At 41.8% G+C, this 13,465-nt stretch overlaps 1 protein-coding gene across 1 annotated transcript in view; it reads right to left on the reverse strand.

Moving 5' to 3' along the window:
• Positions 1-456: 456 nt before the first annotated feature.
• LOC102218980 (substance-P receptor-like) overlaps positions 457-13,465 on the reverse strand; it is a 54,875-nt gene continuing 41,866 nt past the window's right edge. Inside the window, exons 4-5 of the mRNA XM_023342558.1 lie at positions 12,166-12,362; positions 457-3,453 (exon numbers count right to left, since the gene is read on the reverse strand). Coding sequence (XP_023198326.1) covers positions 3,111-3,453; positions 12,166-12,362 — 540 coding nt within the window. The 3' untranslated portion in view covers positions 457-3,110. The remainder of the gene's footprint in view (positions 3,454-12,165; positions 12,363-13,465) is intronic.

Genomic DNA, 13,465 nt, shown 5'->3' on the forward strand with positions numbered 1-13,465 from the left:
CTCCTACCACCCTTGCCACCATCGCTCCACAGCATATGCATGTGTGGGTGAATGGGTGGACCAAGATATCTACTCTGTCAATTTTAGAGTACAGTTCTGTATGTTCTCTTTTTGTTAGTGTAAGGCATTTCCAACTTTGTAATCGGATCGCAAATGCAATTGCTACCACATGGATGACAGAATAATCTATTTAGAAAAAAGGCCAACCTTTAAGTCTTCATCGCCCAATGTGTTCAACTGTATTCCAAAAATCTCCTAAAATCGATGCTTTTACTCACATATTAAATTGGAAGCTGACTCGTATAAAAAAGCAGGTTATTCTCCCAGGGCTTCTGCATATCCTCAAGTCACCTCCATGTAGTTTTAAATCCTCATTGATTGACAGGTTAAATTTATTGTGATTTCAACAGAGTTGGTTTGTAACCGTTTCACAACAGTTGAGACAGAAACAAAGGATGACATGGCAGTTTTTAATCATTTTCACTGGGAGTTCCTGGCACATTATGCTGTTGAGCTTTCTGCTTAGATTCTAAAGTTTTTTTCTATTTTCTGTGTCACGTCACCTTCTCTGTCTTCTTACTGTTGAGTTTTATGACGGTGAAGAACTTTGCTTTTCCGTACGGTTTGTGCACACACATTTATCGAGTGACAGTGAACTGTGTTAGGAGCAGAATGATCACCAAGTCATATCCAAACAGCGAGTTAGCATGCTAAAGTTAACTCACAAAGTTAGCATTGCAAACTTTAGCCTAGCGAGCTATGTAGCATAAAACTAGCAGGTTTAAGACAAGAGTTCATTGTAGACTGCTGAAGAGGACGCACCTCTTTCATCAATGAAGAGCATTTTATGGTGCTTATAATTGGCACCGACTAAATGTGGAGTGCAATTTGTTTTGAGGACATACATGAACTGGATTCTAGTAATTTAAGAAAAAATTGAAGTCGGTATTAGCACATACCTATTCCCAAACCATCTGACAAAAATCCCTATCAGGACATTCTTGTTTAAAATAACTAACTGTATAGTCTGTTGTGACTGGTGTTTATGTGTGGATGTTTACGTGGCATTTTCAGATTTTTCCAGCAGTACCCATTTTAAAAACAGGATGTAAGCCGACTATATCTGTAAAATATCATTTATAAAAAGATGCAAACATAAAGCCATTTCCCTTATATGAACAAAAACTAGATTTGAGACATCAACACCTCACTGAGACTTCTTGGAGGCACTGCAGTATGTGAGCTAATGCCTAGCTAATGTCTGTCTCTTTTTTTCTTTTACAAAGCAAATATGTAAATCTTGTGGATTTAGCCAGTAAACACACTGCAGGAGATTTGTACAACATTCAGACATCAATTAATCAAACCGACCATTTATGAGAAGTGAAACTATGAAAGAATACAACGTAGTAACCTTTTCCATAGATATCACATTTAAACAATTAATACTATATCACATTATACCTTAAAGTCTTTTTTTTAAGAGTTTGAGTAAGAACAGTGCAGCAAAGCATAAACTCTAAACCCACCGGTCATATTACTATGTGAATATAAATGAATGTGGGGAGTGGGGTGTTAGTGCTGTAGGATGTAACAGACTGTCCCGGTGGGTGTCTGCGGCTCCTCGCCTCACAGCCTCGTTTCTCTGGACAACAGCAGCCTGAGCTGCTGCTGTGATCCTGTCAGCCTCTCACAGACGTTATGCTAAGCAGCAAGGCACACGGCTGCATGTTAAAGAGCTACACACTACGGACTTTTAACAATCCAGGCCAAAAGATGCTCAAAGACTTTCAGCCCTGATAGTCCTTCTCGGTTGGCTAATTTACACTTTATAAACATGACTACATGACAGAAGTCATCATCATCTACACCTCAAACACAGGATGTCAGAAGCAAGGAGACGTTTGCTCCAGACACAGTGTGAGGTGTAAATGTAATCCTGCCAAAGCACATAAAGACAAAGCAGCTACTCACTGTAAATCCTTCACAGTCTGTAAGATCGCTCTACTCTAATCCCGTAATTAAGTGTTCGATAAACACTGAGCAGGGTGCCAAGAACTCTGAACCGGTGAGTTCCTCGCCGGGCTCTACGAGTTGTTTAGATCTGTTGGACTCTGAAATACGGTTTTCTTTGATCTGCGGTTTGGATTCAGGTGAAATCCATCCTGCTGTTACTTTTCCAACGTCAAAAAAAATATCAACAAAAAAACCCCTTTGTTTTCAGAAACGGTGCTGCTAGCTGTTGAAGTCAATGTTTTGACAGATGAAAGATGAGCCAGTCGCTGCTGGTGTCTGCACTGATTGCCAGAACTTCTCAGAAAAGCCCACAGGGGATCTTTAGAGCGCTCTTTCGGGGAGACACACATTCTGCACGGTGGATTCCCAATGCGGTCCTGCTCAGGCTGATAAGAATTAGCATTCGGATCAAGTGGCGCACACACACACACACACGCCCACGCACGAACAACAACCGCCAAAATTCTCTGTTAAAGTTCAGAATTGATACTTTGTTCCTCACGGTGGAAACGTCAGAGCGCTCCTGTCGTCAGAGGCTTCTCTCAGCTAGACGTGTGAAGAATTTCTCGTCTTTCAGAGAAACCCCTCCGTTAAAGCCAGGCCCTGCCTGCATCACGCTCGTCTCATGCTATACGGCGGCTCTGGTCCAAAATAGACTGTGTGAAGTCACATGGCTTGTGTGATTGAGAACCTGTGAGCCCCGCCCCCTCTTTTCTGCACTGAGAGGAAGCGGCGTTGACGATCGGAAGCTGTGAAGATGGGAGATGACAGCTTCAGCTTCAGCTTCTGCTTGGCCTTCATACTGGAATGTGCTAATCTTGATTTGCTGCCGTTTGGTTTTAGTGTACAATAAACATGACTCCTTATGAATTATTTTTTTTCTTCAGTAGGGCTGTGGCTGATGGCAGTGCTCAGAGAATAAGGACCCAGATCAATAGGACGACTTTCCTTTAAAACACACACAGAAACTAACAGGCACCAGCAAGTAAAGTCACACACTCTCTCAATACTCCACCCGAATCCCTCAAAAGACAAAAGCAACCGTGTGAACAGTCAACTCACGCACTCTGACTACTGTCTGGTGAAAAGCAGGACTATTCCTGCAGGTTGTTATTGGAGAAGAAACTGGACGTCTCAGATACAGTTTTGGAGACGCTCCTTGACGACGAGCCGTTCGAAGTCAGGTCCAGGGAGGAACTGTGTGGCTGCACGCCAACGGCGGCCCCACCCAGTAGGCCTCCTCTAGCTTTGACCTTGGGATGCTCCGCGTCCTCCCCGGCACGAAGGACAGTGGAAACGATCGTCTCCATCCGGCTTCGATTGCAAACACTGGTTTGGGTCTGCAGGTACCGAGTAGACTTCAGTTCCAGGCCTTCATAAGAGCCTGGAGGGACACAGGGGCAGCAGTGGAAGGCTTGTTTGAAACCAGCACGGAACCTGAAGAACAGAGAATACAATTAGTTAATTACCGTATTTTCTGACTATAAGCCGCTACTTTTTTCCCATGTTTTGAACCATGCGGTTTATAGCCCGGTGCTGCTTTTCTGTGGATTTTTCTTCAACCACCAGGGGGCTCTATAGCAGGAAGTGAATCATTGGAAGTCAAAATTGGAAATCAAAGAAGAAAGTGCTGATTTTCATTTAGAACAAGCACATGCTAGCAGCAGGCACGACGGAGAAATTTCTTCAAACTCATCATGCAAACCACACAAAGAAGTTCCTATGATGCCGCTTTTAAGTTGAAGGCTATCGATCTGGTAGTACAGATCGATAGCCGCTGCACGTGAGCTCGGCGTGAACGAATCCATGGTTCGGCGTTGGAGACGCAGGGCTGCGTCCTTAATAGCAGATTTTTAAGGACACAGCCCTCTGCTGGGTCCTTGTGGAAAACTGAGAGCAACGGAGATGCCAGCTGCTTATAGCCCGGTGCGGCTTAAATATGTACGTTTCCAGTTTTTTTTAAAAACTTTGTGGGTACAGCATATAGTGAGGTGCGCTCTATAGTCCGGGAAATACGGTAAGCTGCAAAATATTACAGCTTGTCACTGTAGTCCTATTGAAGTACTGCTGCCAAATCGATTAATCGTACTAAGCTGGAAATACAAATATGCACGCAATTGTGATTCTTGCAGAAATGGTGCCCTGGGCAAGCCCCAAGCAATTAAAATGCAAGAAATTATCAGATTTTTTTTTTGTGGCAGCAGAAAGTAAATAATCTAGTCTCACAATACCCAACAGCAACTAAGGGAAACTTACTCCACTAGCCATGCAAACAAGTAGTGCCAAACTTGTTCAGGGAACAACTGGCCCCTATTGTTCTACACCTCAAAATAATTGCCACTTCCTACTACCGTTAATGCGGCTCGTACCGCTGCGTGCCCCCTCACAATATATACATCAAAACGTGCGGCTCAATCCCGTGAGGGGAGCTATTACTTTTGTTGGCATTTCGAGTAACTGTGGCGACATAATTAACAAAAAACGAGTCAAATTTAGCTCAAAACAAAAGTCTAACTGACACAAAACAGTGTCAGTTAGACCCAAACTAGACAGAATTTAGTCTGCCTCTCTGAGCTGCTCTTTAGAACCACAGTGATGGCAGAACGTCAGAACTACAGACATGGTGGAACAACTGCTATAAACTCACTACATCTCTGAATGTTGCTGTTTATTTTATATCTTATATGCATATCATCAAGTGGTGGCAAAAGCAACAAAAATCTAGTGTGCTCTGGACTTAAGATGGAGTACATGCACACATATTCATGACATACTTTGATTAAACTAATTTATCTCCGGTGTGATTCCAGTACCAAAAATTAACTTTATACCAGGTGAGTCTCTCTAACCTGAGAATGTGAACCTGTACTGGGCTGATTCTGTGCCTTCAAATCATTTTAACAATACTCCTGGAAAAGATTCATAACTTATAACTCTGAAACAGGAACAGGTCTGAAAAACAGCCTGTGTGCTACACTCAAGAGAGATTCATTTGATGCATCAAAGAGTGATGTCATCACTGCTGATGTCATTGTTACCAGTAGAACTGAACATTCTACTGATGCATTAACATCAAACACGTTTTGAGCGTCAGGCGAGTCTGGTTTATATTCAAAGTCTATGTGAAGCGTTGGATGCGCTACATGTGTCAAACGCTCCAAACGGTTCAAATCGCGCCGCGCTAGAGGCTTGAAGCGCGATGCAACGGCCTTCGATGCGCCTCCACATAGACTTTGAATGCAAACTAGCTGTGCCTGATGCTCAAAACGCATTTGGTCTGAACGCACCATTATATGTCCAGTGTCACATTAGGTCAGTGCTTCTGAATTCCAGTCCTTAAACCCCCTGCTCTGCATGTTTTAGGTGTGTCTCTGTTTCAGAACAGCTGTTCCAGAACAGCATGACCTCTTCTGCAGTCATCAAGTACTGCAGTAGCATGTTAATCACCCACAGATTCAATCCAGGTGTGTGGCAGAAGGGGAACACCTAAAATATGAAGGGCAGGGGGGCCTGAGGACCAGAATTGAGAAACACTGCATTAGTTCCATCATATTAGGACCAAAACCTGGTCCTAATATGATGGACTCATTGCTTTGAGTCAGGGGTAACATTTAGAGGTAAGATGCTAATTAAGTTTTAGATAGGGTTAGGGTTAGGAATAGGGTAGTATTGTGTAGGGTTATTGAAAATGTGTGGATTAGGCAAAATCACAGCTACTAAAATGAAGGAAATCAATGTAAAGTTCTAATATGGGTCGAAATAGTTTTGACAAACCTGTACAGCATTTTGTTTTCTAAATCATTATACACAATGATGATATAATATTAGGGTGTTTTTCTGCCAATTGTGTAGCTGCAGTACACTAGTAGTCTAATGTGTTGAATGTGCTGAGACACATTCAACACATTAGAAACCAATCAGAACCAAAGGTTTGCCTTTTGGTTCTGATTGGATGTTTCTGGACAGTAGCAGAGCTAGATGGATTTTCGCAGATTCTCTGTTTCATATTCTACTGTCAGACACTTTTAACAAATATTCATTCATCCATCATCTAACACACTTATCCTTGTACACACACATTCACACCTTAGGACAATTTAGAGAGATCAATTAATCAAGCAATTAATGCCGAGTGTTAGCAAAACCTGGGTTTGGATAGTGACCTAGGTTAGTGCCACCTGGGTGTGGGTCGGCGTAAAGGCCGAGCCGGGCATAGATTGGCCTTCACGCCAACGCCAACATGAAGCCCCTTCATGCAACCAGTGGAGGTTGATCGCATGGACGTATGTCTTTCCTCAGACCTCCATGTTTGTGTGGAGGTTTGGCTTTGCGTGGACCCTTCTGATTGCAACCTGGGTGTGGGTCGGTGCAAAGACCGAGCCACGCTATGCATGGAGACCCCTGGTTGATTGGAGGTCTGTATTTCGTTAGACCTCCCTGATAGATTGGAGGTCTGTCTTTCCTCGTACCTCACTGATTGATTGGAGGTCTGTCTTTCCTCGTACCTCACTGATAGATTGGAGGTCTGTCTTTCCTCGTACCTCCCTGATTGATTGGAGGTCTGTCTTTCCTTGGACTCCTCTGGTCGTAGGGAGTCTTCTATTTGCAGGGGAACCTCTGGTTGGGTGGAGACTCTAGGACGGTTGTTTTCCAGAGCAAGTTTTAACTTCACCTTCAGGTCTGCAACCTGACCTTGCAGAGATTTCACCGTTTCCTCCTGTGCTTTGAATTTGGAAGCTTGCTCTGTGTGACTTTTGAGCTGCTCCTCGTATTTAAGTCTCACTCTGTATTCTTCTACCATGACTTCTATCAGACCTTTGTTGCGGGAGGCATATTTTTCAGCCTCCCTCTTGAAATAATCCAGCTGTTGAAGGATGCTCTTGTCGGCTGTAACTTTGGTAGAGCAAGAAACCTTTGACACATCTTTAATCTCTGGCACGTTTCTTTCATGTTCACGTTTGACTCGCAGGTGATGTTCTTTTACCACCATTTTTTGCAGTTTCTCAATCTCCTCCTGCTGTGATTTGACTTCAGCCTGATATGCAATCCTTCGGTCTCTTTCCTCATGGAGATCAAAAATCTTACTCTGCAACTCTTTTTTAAGGTCGTCTACCTGCTTTGTGAGATCGATGACGTGTTGGCTTGTTTCTTCCACAACTTCCACTGAGGGGGTGATCTCGAAGCCAGCAGAGGGAGTTGTTTCCTGCTTGACTTCCAATGATGTTGGACTCTCAAAGTTGCCAGAAGGACCTGATTCCCCCTGGATCTCTGCTGATTCATCTTCCGGCTTAATGGGGCTGTCACTGTCATCTTTAAAAGAAATGACAGCGTCGTAGTCGACTTGGATGTTGAGGTCCATCATGTCGAGCCATGAAAGCTCAGCTGGAAAAGCTTCATCTTCACAAACAATCTGTTGTTGCTTCATGTCTATATTATGGTAAATTCTTGCTTCTCTGAAAGGCGTGTAATATTTGGAATCGATATCCCGCTTGTTTCAATTAATTTCGAACGTGCTCTGAAGAGTGATCTGTCGCGATAGAACTGTGGAACAGGTCTGAGAAAACGCTGTCTGCGAGCTACATTCAAGAGAGAGACTCCTTTGTGGTATCATAGAGTGACGTCATAACCGCTGATGTCATTGATACCATTGGAATTGAACATTCTATCCACCTTATTCCTGGGAGGCTTATTGGGGAAACGATTAAGGGTGTTACTTCCGTCGCCCACCAGAAGTAGAAATATTTCATTGTAATTTGGAGGGTTTTTGGCTAATCTATATTCATGATAGAAGTTACATCTCTCTTTTCAGTTATTGTACAATATTTAGTAAACTTGTTTATGGACACCGTCTGCTATCGGAGAGCTATTCAGTACAGAGGGTGGTAATGATGAGCTTAATCACGGGGAGCAACAGTGACACCGCGTTAAGTTTTGTAATGGAATTTCAAAATAAAAGCCTAAATATTCCTCTCAGGGTAGTGCTAACTAATATTAGCCTTTACTATCTTTTTTCTCTCAGGTTATTGCACTGCCCTGCTGCACAAGACAGTGAATTAACCTTAGCACAAACTTTTGCATTTCACTGCCCCCATTAACATTAGCCTTTTCCCTAAAAGATGTTTTTAGCTATTTTTCTTATTTATTAGCCATGCTTAGTACACAGAATGGAGTGATGCTCCACATGCTACTGACAGCATTTTGGCTAATGTTAGCAGTTTGGCTCATTTTAACTTTTACACTAATTTCAACATACTGAATGGCATAAGTCCATCTTACTCAACATGTTTGTCAATCTCCACATGCTATTGAGTACATTGTAGCTTACTTTAGCATTGATGCTAATTTGTAGCATCAGAATGCCTACAAAGTGTGCCAACCGACAGGCAGACTTTGGCAGGCCCCGTTTAAATTTCTTCAGAAATTTTCTAGTTTATTTTGTAGTTCTTGGGTGTTCCACCCACTTCTCATGCCACCCTGGGCAACTGCCCATATGTACGCACGTTTTCAAAAAATGCTTAAGAAAATATTTTAGTGTCTCAAACCAAACATGTCTGAAGATTTGCAGTTACTCAGGTTTTTATATCCAGGAAGTTCTACAGGAAGTGATTTTGCTTTGAATGTTAAATTGGAAATGTCCCTCTCCATTCATTTCCTGTGGAACTTGAGGTGACAGTCGCCTGTCCTCGTCCAGCCGAGCGGCTGGTGTAATTCATGTGTGAAAATTTGAGCTCGTAGATGTGCACATGTGGGCTAATGACACAACACAAGGAAGTGGAAACATTTTCAACTTTTGTTGCCGTCAGCTGACACGGAAAAGTTTCACTCTTGGCTATTGAAAACTGGTGGGATTTGTGAACTGACATTCACCATTACCAAGCCAGCAATTATTAGCAATACAAGCTAGTAACCGTTTCTCTGTTTTGCTCTACTAAGCAGTTGGCTACATGTTCTTTAAATGAGATTATACTGAGTAGGTGCAGGAGTTTTAGAGAAACAATTTGTCAGAAAATGAAATAAACACTTTTTTTAAACCAGATGTTTTTTTCACCTTTATCTTTTACTTACAGGCAGCCATATTACATTTTGAAAAGAAGACCGGCTGATGAGAAACCCTTTGGAGTTTCCACTTAGATTTTCCACTTTTAGAGAACTTCCATCAAACTGAAAATATCCAAGTCCAGATTTTAAAATGTCTGTGAAGCTGTTGGCGCTTGGAAGAGTCGACTTTGGGTGTGACTGTGACTGGCTGCAACACCTCCTGAGGTAAATGCGCTTTAAGTTGAATGATGCTGTCATATGTTGATCGTACGCAATGAAGTCACATGTGATCTGAAAAGTGGAGCCTTCTCAAAACTACATTTAAATGTGGCTTTTGTCCAAGTTCTTTGTCATTTCATAGACAAATAACCAATTATAAGTGTGTACAGGAGGGAAACACATTACCTAAAGTGGAAAAACACAAACGAGATTACCGTCTGATTCTGCTACGTTCAACATGTACGGCCTAATTTAAATGCTTTTGCTGCAGTAAGGGAGCATAATGGCCCAATTAGCGGCTAAAGATCCAGATATTTAATTTAATGGATGAAATGAAATGTCCTCAGTGGACAATGACTCTAAATTACTACAAGGCTGCACTTTTCTGGCTGTGGATAGGGACATTTGTTTGGTAAGATAATAATCACAATAACACCATAAATTGGAAGCATGGGTGGCCTGATGTGGCGCATTCAGTGATTCATTATTCACAGAGTTTGTAAGGAAGCTTTAAAACACGGACATTTTCATAACTGGAATCGACCGTTTACATGATATACAGCAAGTAACACCTTTAGATTTGGTTTTACTTTGTTAATCCCAGATTAATAAATTAATGTTAGACTTGCTCGTTACAAAGACTGAGCTCTATATTATGGTTAATAATACATTCAAACAGATTAGTCCAGTCTCTGCACTAAAAGGAAATACATGACCAGCTTGGTTCATCAAACTTGTGTGTTATGTTAAAACACATTTGCGTCCTTTCAGATCTTTTTGTTGTTGATTTTGTCAAATTTAAGTGGTCAATTTGGTTCAGATAGTTTTTTTTAATGAAACAGTAATTTCTAGATTCTGAATCCACTGCCTCTGTGTGGTTTGTTGGGTTGGATCCAGTGGATGATTATTCACAGAGTTTAGCTTAGAAAGCAAGCTTTAAAATGTCAGCTTACACAGGCAGACGACTTGGACACGGTGTTTACATTAGCTCCACCTTGATGAATTACTACCGAACTCTTCAGTAGATGAGTAAAACATAATAATAAATGGCAATAGCAGTTCTCCAACTGCCTGACAGCACAAGCAGTCTAACCAAAGCGTCTCTGTGTCTGCTAACACTTGTAAAGCTGTTAGAAAAGAGACAAAAATAACTTTGACATTCCACTTAATCAGAGAATATTCGGGGATGATCTTTAGTTCAAAGGTTTTTACAGTGAGAGAAGATGTGAACAAATAAAGGGAGGGTTTTTTGTAAAAAAAAAAAAAGGGATGAGAAGATAAAAAACCACCCATCACAGAGAAGGGGGGGGAGGGGGTGCTGATGGATCACAGGTTTTATTTGAAATGAGCCAAAACCTGCTGATAACCTGGACGGAAACAGTGACTCAGCCTAGGCTGATCCAACCCACATGTCTGCCTTATTAGGACTGAATGAATTTCCTTGGAGAACACAACTAAGTGTGAAATCGCACTTCACCAGATGCACAAAGACAAGTGGCTGGAAGAGAGAACAAAGGGCGACGATTAAAGACAACAAACAGAGCTGACCATCTGTCTTTGTTTTGCGAGAAAATCAAGACTTTGGATTGATATTTCAGAAGTTGGATGCCACGTGCGCTACACTCCCCACGCCCACTCCTCACGTTTAACCAGCTCCTGAGATCATTTAGAAAGTTTGGTGTTTATCCTCTCTGTTTTTGGAAGCTTTCTGGGTGCTGACAGATTCCTGAACAAGTGATTCCAAAGTGAGCATGAGCAGTCTCTCTCTGTCGTGGTGAATTCACAGCAACTTGTCGCTGAAGTCTTTCATGTCTTGGAGTGTATGCTGGTGTGTCAAAAAATGTGTGTGCGGTGGGTGACATGGGTCTGAATGTGAGCAATAGTAATCTGTAGAACAAATCCTGAGTTTTTGAAGCGAATACAGACCCGTCTGTGTACAGTGAGTGTGCATTGGGATGAATTCAGTGTTCTAATCCGGCTTAAATAAAGCCATTGTTCATGAGTACAGAGCCATGCCATTTTTCAACTTGTTCAAGAACATCTGATAATTAAAAACCTGGTGATCAAACTGTGTATGCTACAGCACCAGCTATGTAGAAGCGTAATCCTAATTACCTGAGGTATCTCCTCATGACATTAAAATAATTTATACAATAGTGGCATATGTGTAATTTATCAACTGCAATCAAAGGCAAATATAAATAGTGATTTCTAGTTACTTGCTCTGTTCACAGGACACTGTAAACTGTGTTTCCATCAGTGTTTCATATGTGCATTTTTGATGGATCTCTTTAGTAAAGATTGGTGGAAATGGCAAACTTTGAAATAACTTTTTCAATTTTCCAAAAATTGTTTTAACGCTCGACATAGTTTTTGGCTTTTACAAAAGAGAGTTAATGGACAAAGAGGGAGATGGAATCACATTTGCTGAATAAGCTAAAAGTAGTTAGCCTGGCCACTCGGCTCATTTAGCAACTCTCACTTGTTTCTGATTTGCAGCTGAAACATCATGAGCTCAACGTTTGGAAATCAGCATTTTGCTTCAACATTTCAGATCAGCTGGTTGCTTTGAAAGAGCCACTCTGATATTTTCCTGTCAGTAGAAATGAATGCATACGCTATCATTTTTGCTTCCGCCCTGAGATGAGATTCCACTACTTCTGTATAGAAACACTCATTATGAATAAGTTGAAGAGCGTCCTTCAAAGTTCTTCAAAGAAACGCACAGATCAAATTATAACCACCACAAACATACAAACCTATGTGAGGGAATCTGTTTGCCTTCAAGCTGTTTTCAAATCAGTATTCGCTGAGACTGCATGGTAAACATGTGAGGCTTTATGATAATGAGGTATGAATAACAGATTTGCATGTGCAGAGGTGCTGACTAACCTGTCGTTGAGGCAGCAGTAAATGATGGGGTTATACATGGTGGAGCTCATGGCCAGCCACATGATGGCCAGATAAAACTGCTGGATGTACACTTCTTCAAACATCTCAGGGTAGAACTGGTGCAGCAGGAAGTAGATATGGAAGGGCAGCCAGCAGATGGCAAATGTACACACCACTACAATCATCATTTTCACCACCTGTTGGACAAAAGACAGAACGAGAGTGCGATCAGGAACCATTTTTCTGCGGCAGGATACGATCTGAAAATGTTGGAACCCTTGATTTGAACAGTCTGGTTGCTTTTACTGATAACTTTTAGGAAAAGTTTGCATGTGCGGTTAAGCCTCAAATTATACGCACTCATTACATCCTGTACAAACTAAGATGTAAAATGATTTCATGCAACCAAATCATCACCCAAATCTTTAGATCCTGTTGGGCTGGAAACAGACCGATCCGCAAGCATTCACACTAAGACTGGGGATTCCACTAAGGTCCTTGAAGTTGTAAAGGACTTTACTTCCAGAAGAGCTGGAAAGATTGAGAACATCTAGGGAACAAATGATGGAGAACCGTCCCAACGTCACTGTTTACCTTTCCTTCAGAGAGTTAGTCTACGTTTACACGAGACCACTGCCTGGAATCTGATGGTATTTTCGGATGCTGATTCGGAAAAGGCTCCATGTTTAGATGGCAACCACTAAGACACCTGGGGTCAGCTGTAGTTGTCATGCCAGGCCATTAGATTGTGCATTTTTAGCATGTCATGGAACGCTCATGCACTTCCGACCCTTAGCTTCCACCTCATTTTAAACAGTAACCCGTCTCCCATGAACAAAGTGTTCAGATAAACACATTCCTTGTCAGATATTGTGCTTATCAAAACAGGTTAAGTAGCACAACGCTAGCCTCCATTCTATTTGTTGTTTTCTGATCGTGAATGCGTAGAATAAACCCTGTTCTGCGCGTGTGTGTTTTCATACATGCAGAGTTACACTCTGACCTGGTTTCAAAAGCTGAGTGTGAGTGACTCCTGTCATTGGTGTGTAAACAAAAGGCTGGATCGCAACAAAAAACCTTGCAGGTTAAAGGAAGTGCTGCTTTACGTAAACGGGACCTTAGTCTGCCGACAACAGAAACCCAAATCTTTGCTTAATTATATTAAGGATTAAAGAAGAGAGACATTACTGTCAACAATGTTACTGCTGGTGTTGTCGGTTTTCTGTTAATGTAATTGGATCTGTACAAGGAAAGCTGTGATTCATTGATTTATCTCCGCTGAGGACTCAGCTCTCACTCT

This window comes from Xiphophorus maculatus, chromosome 11 (genome assembly GCF_002775205.1).
Source record: "Xiphophorus maculatus strain JP 163 A chromosome 11, X_maculatus-5.0-male, whole genome shotgun sequence".
Classification (NCBI taxonomy): Eukaryota; Metazoa; Chordata; class Actinopteri; order Cyprinodontiformes; family Poeciliidae; genus Xiphophorus; species Xiphophorus maculatus.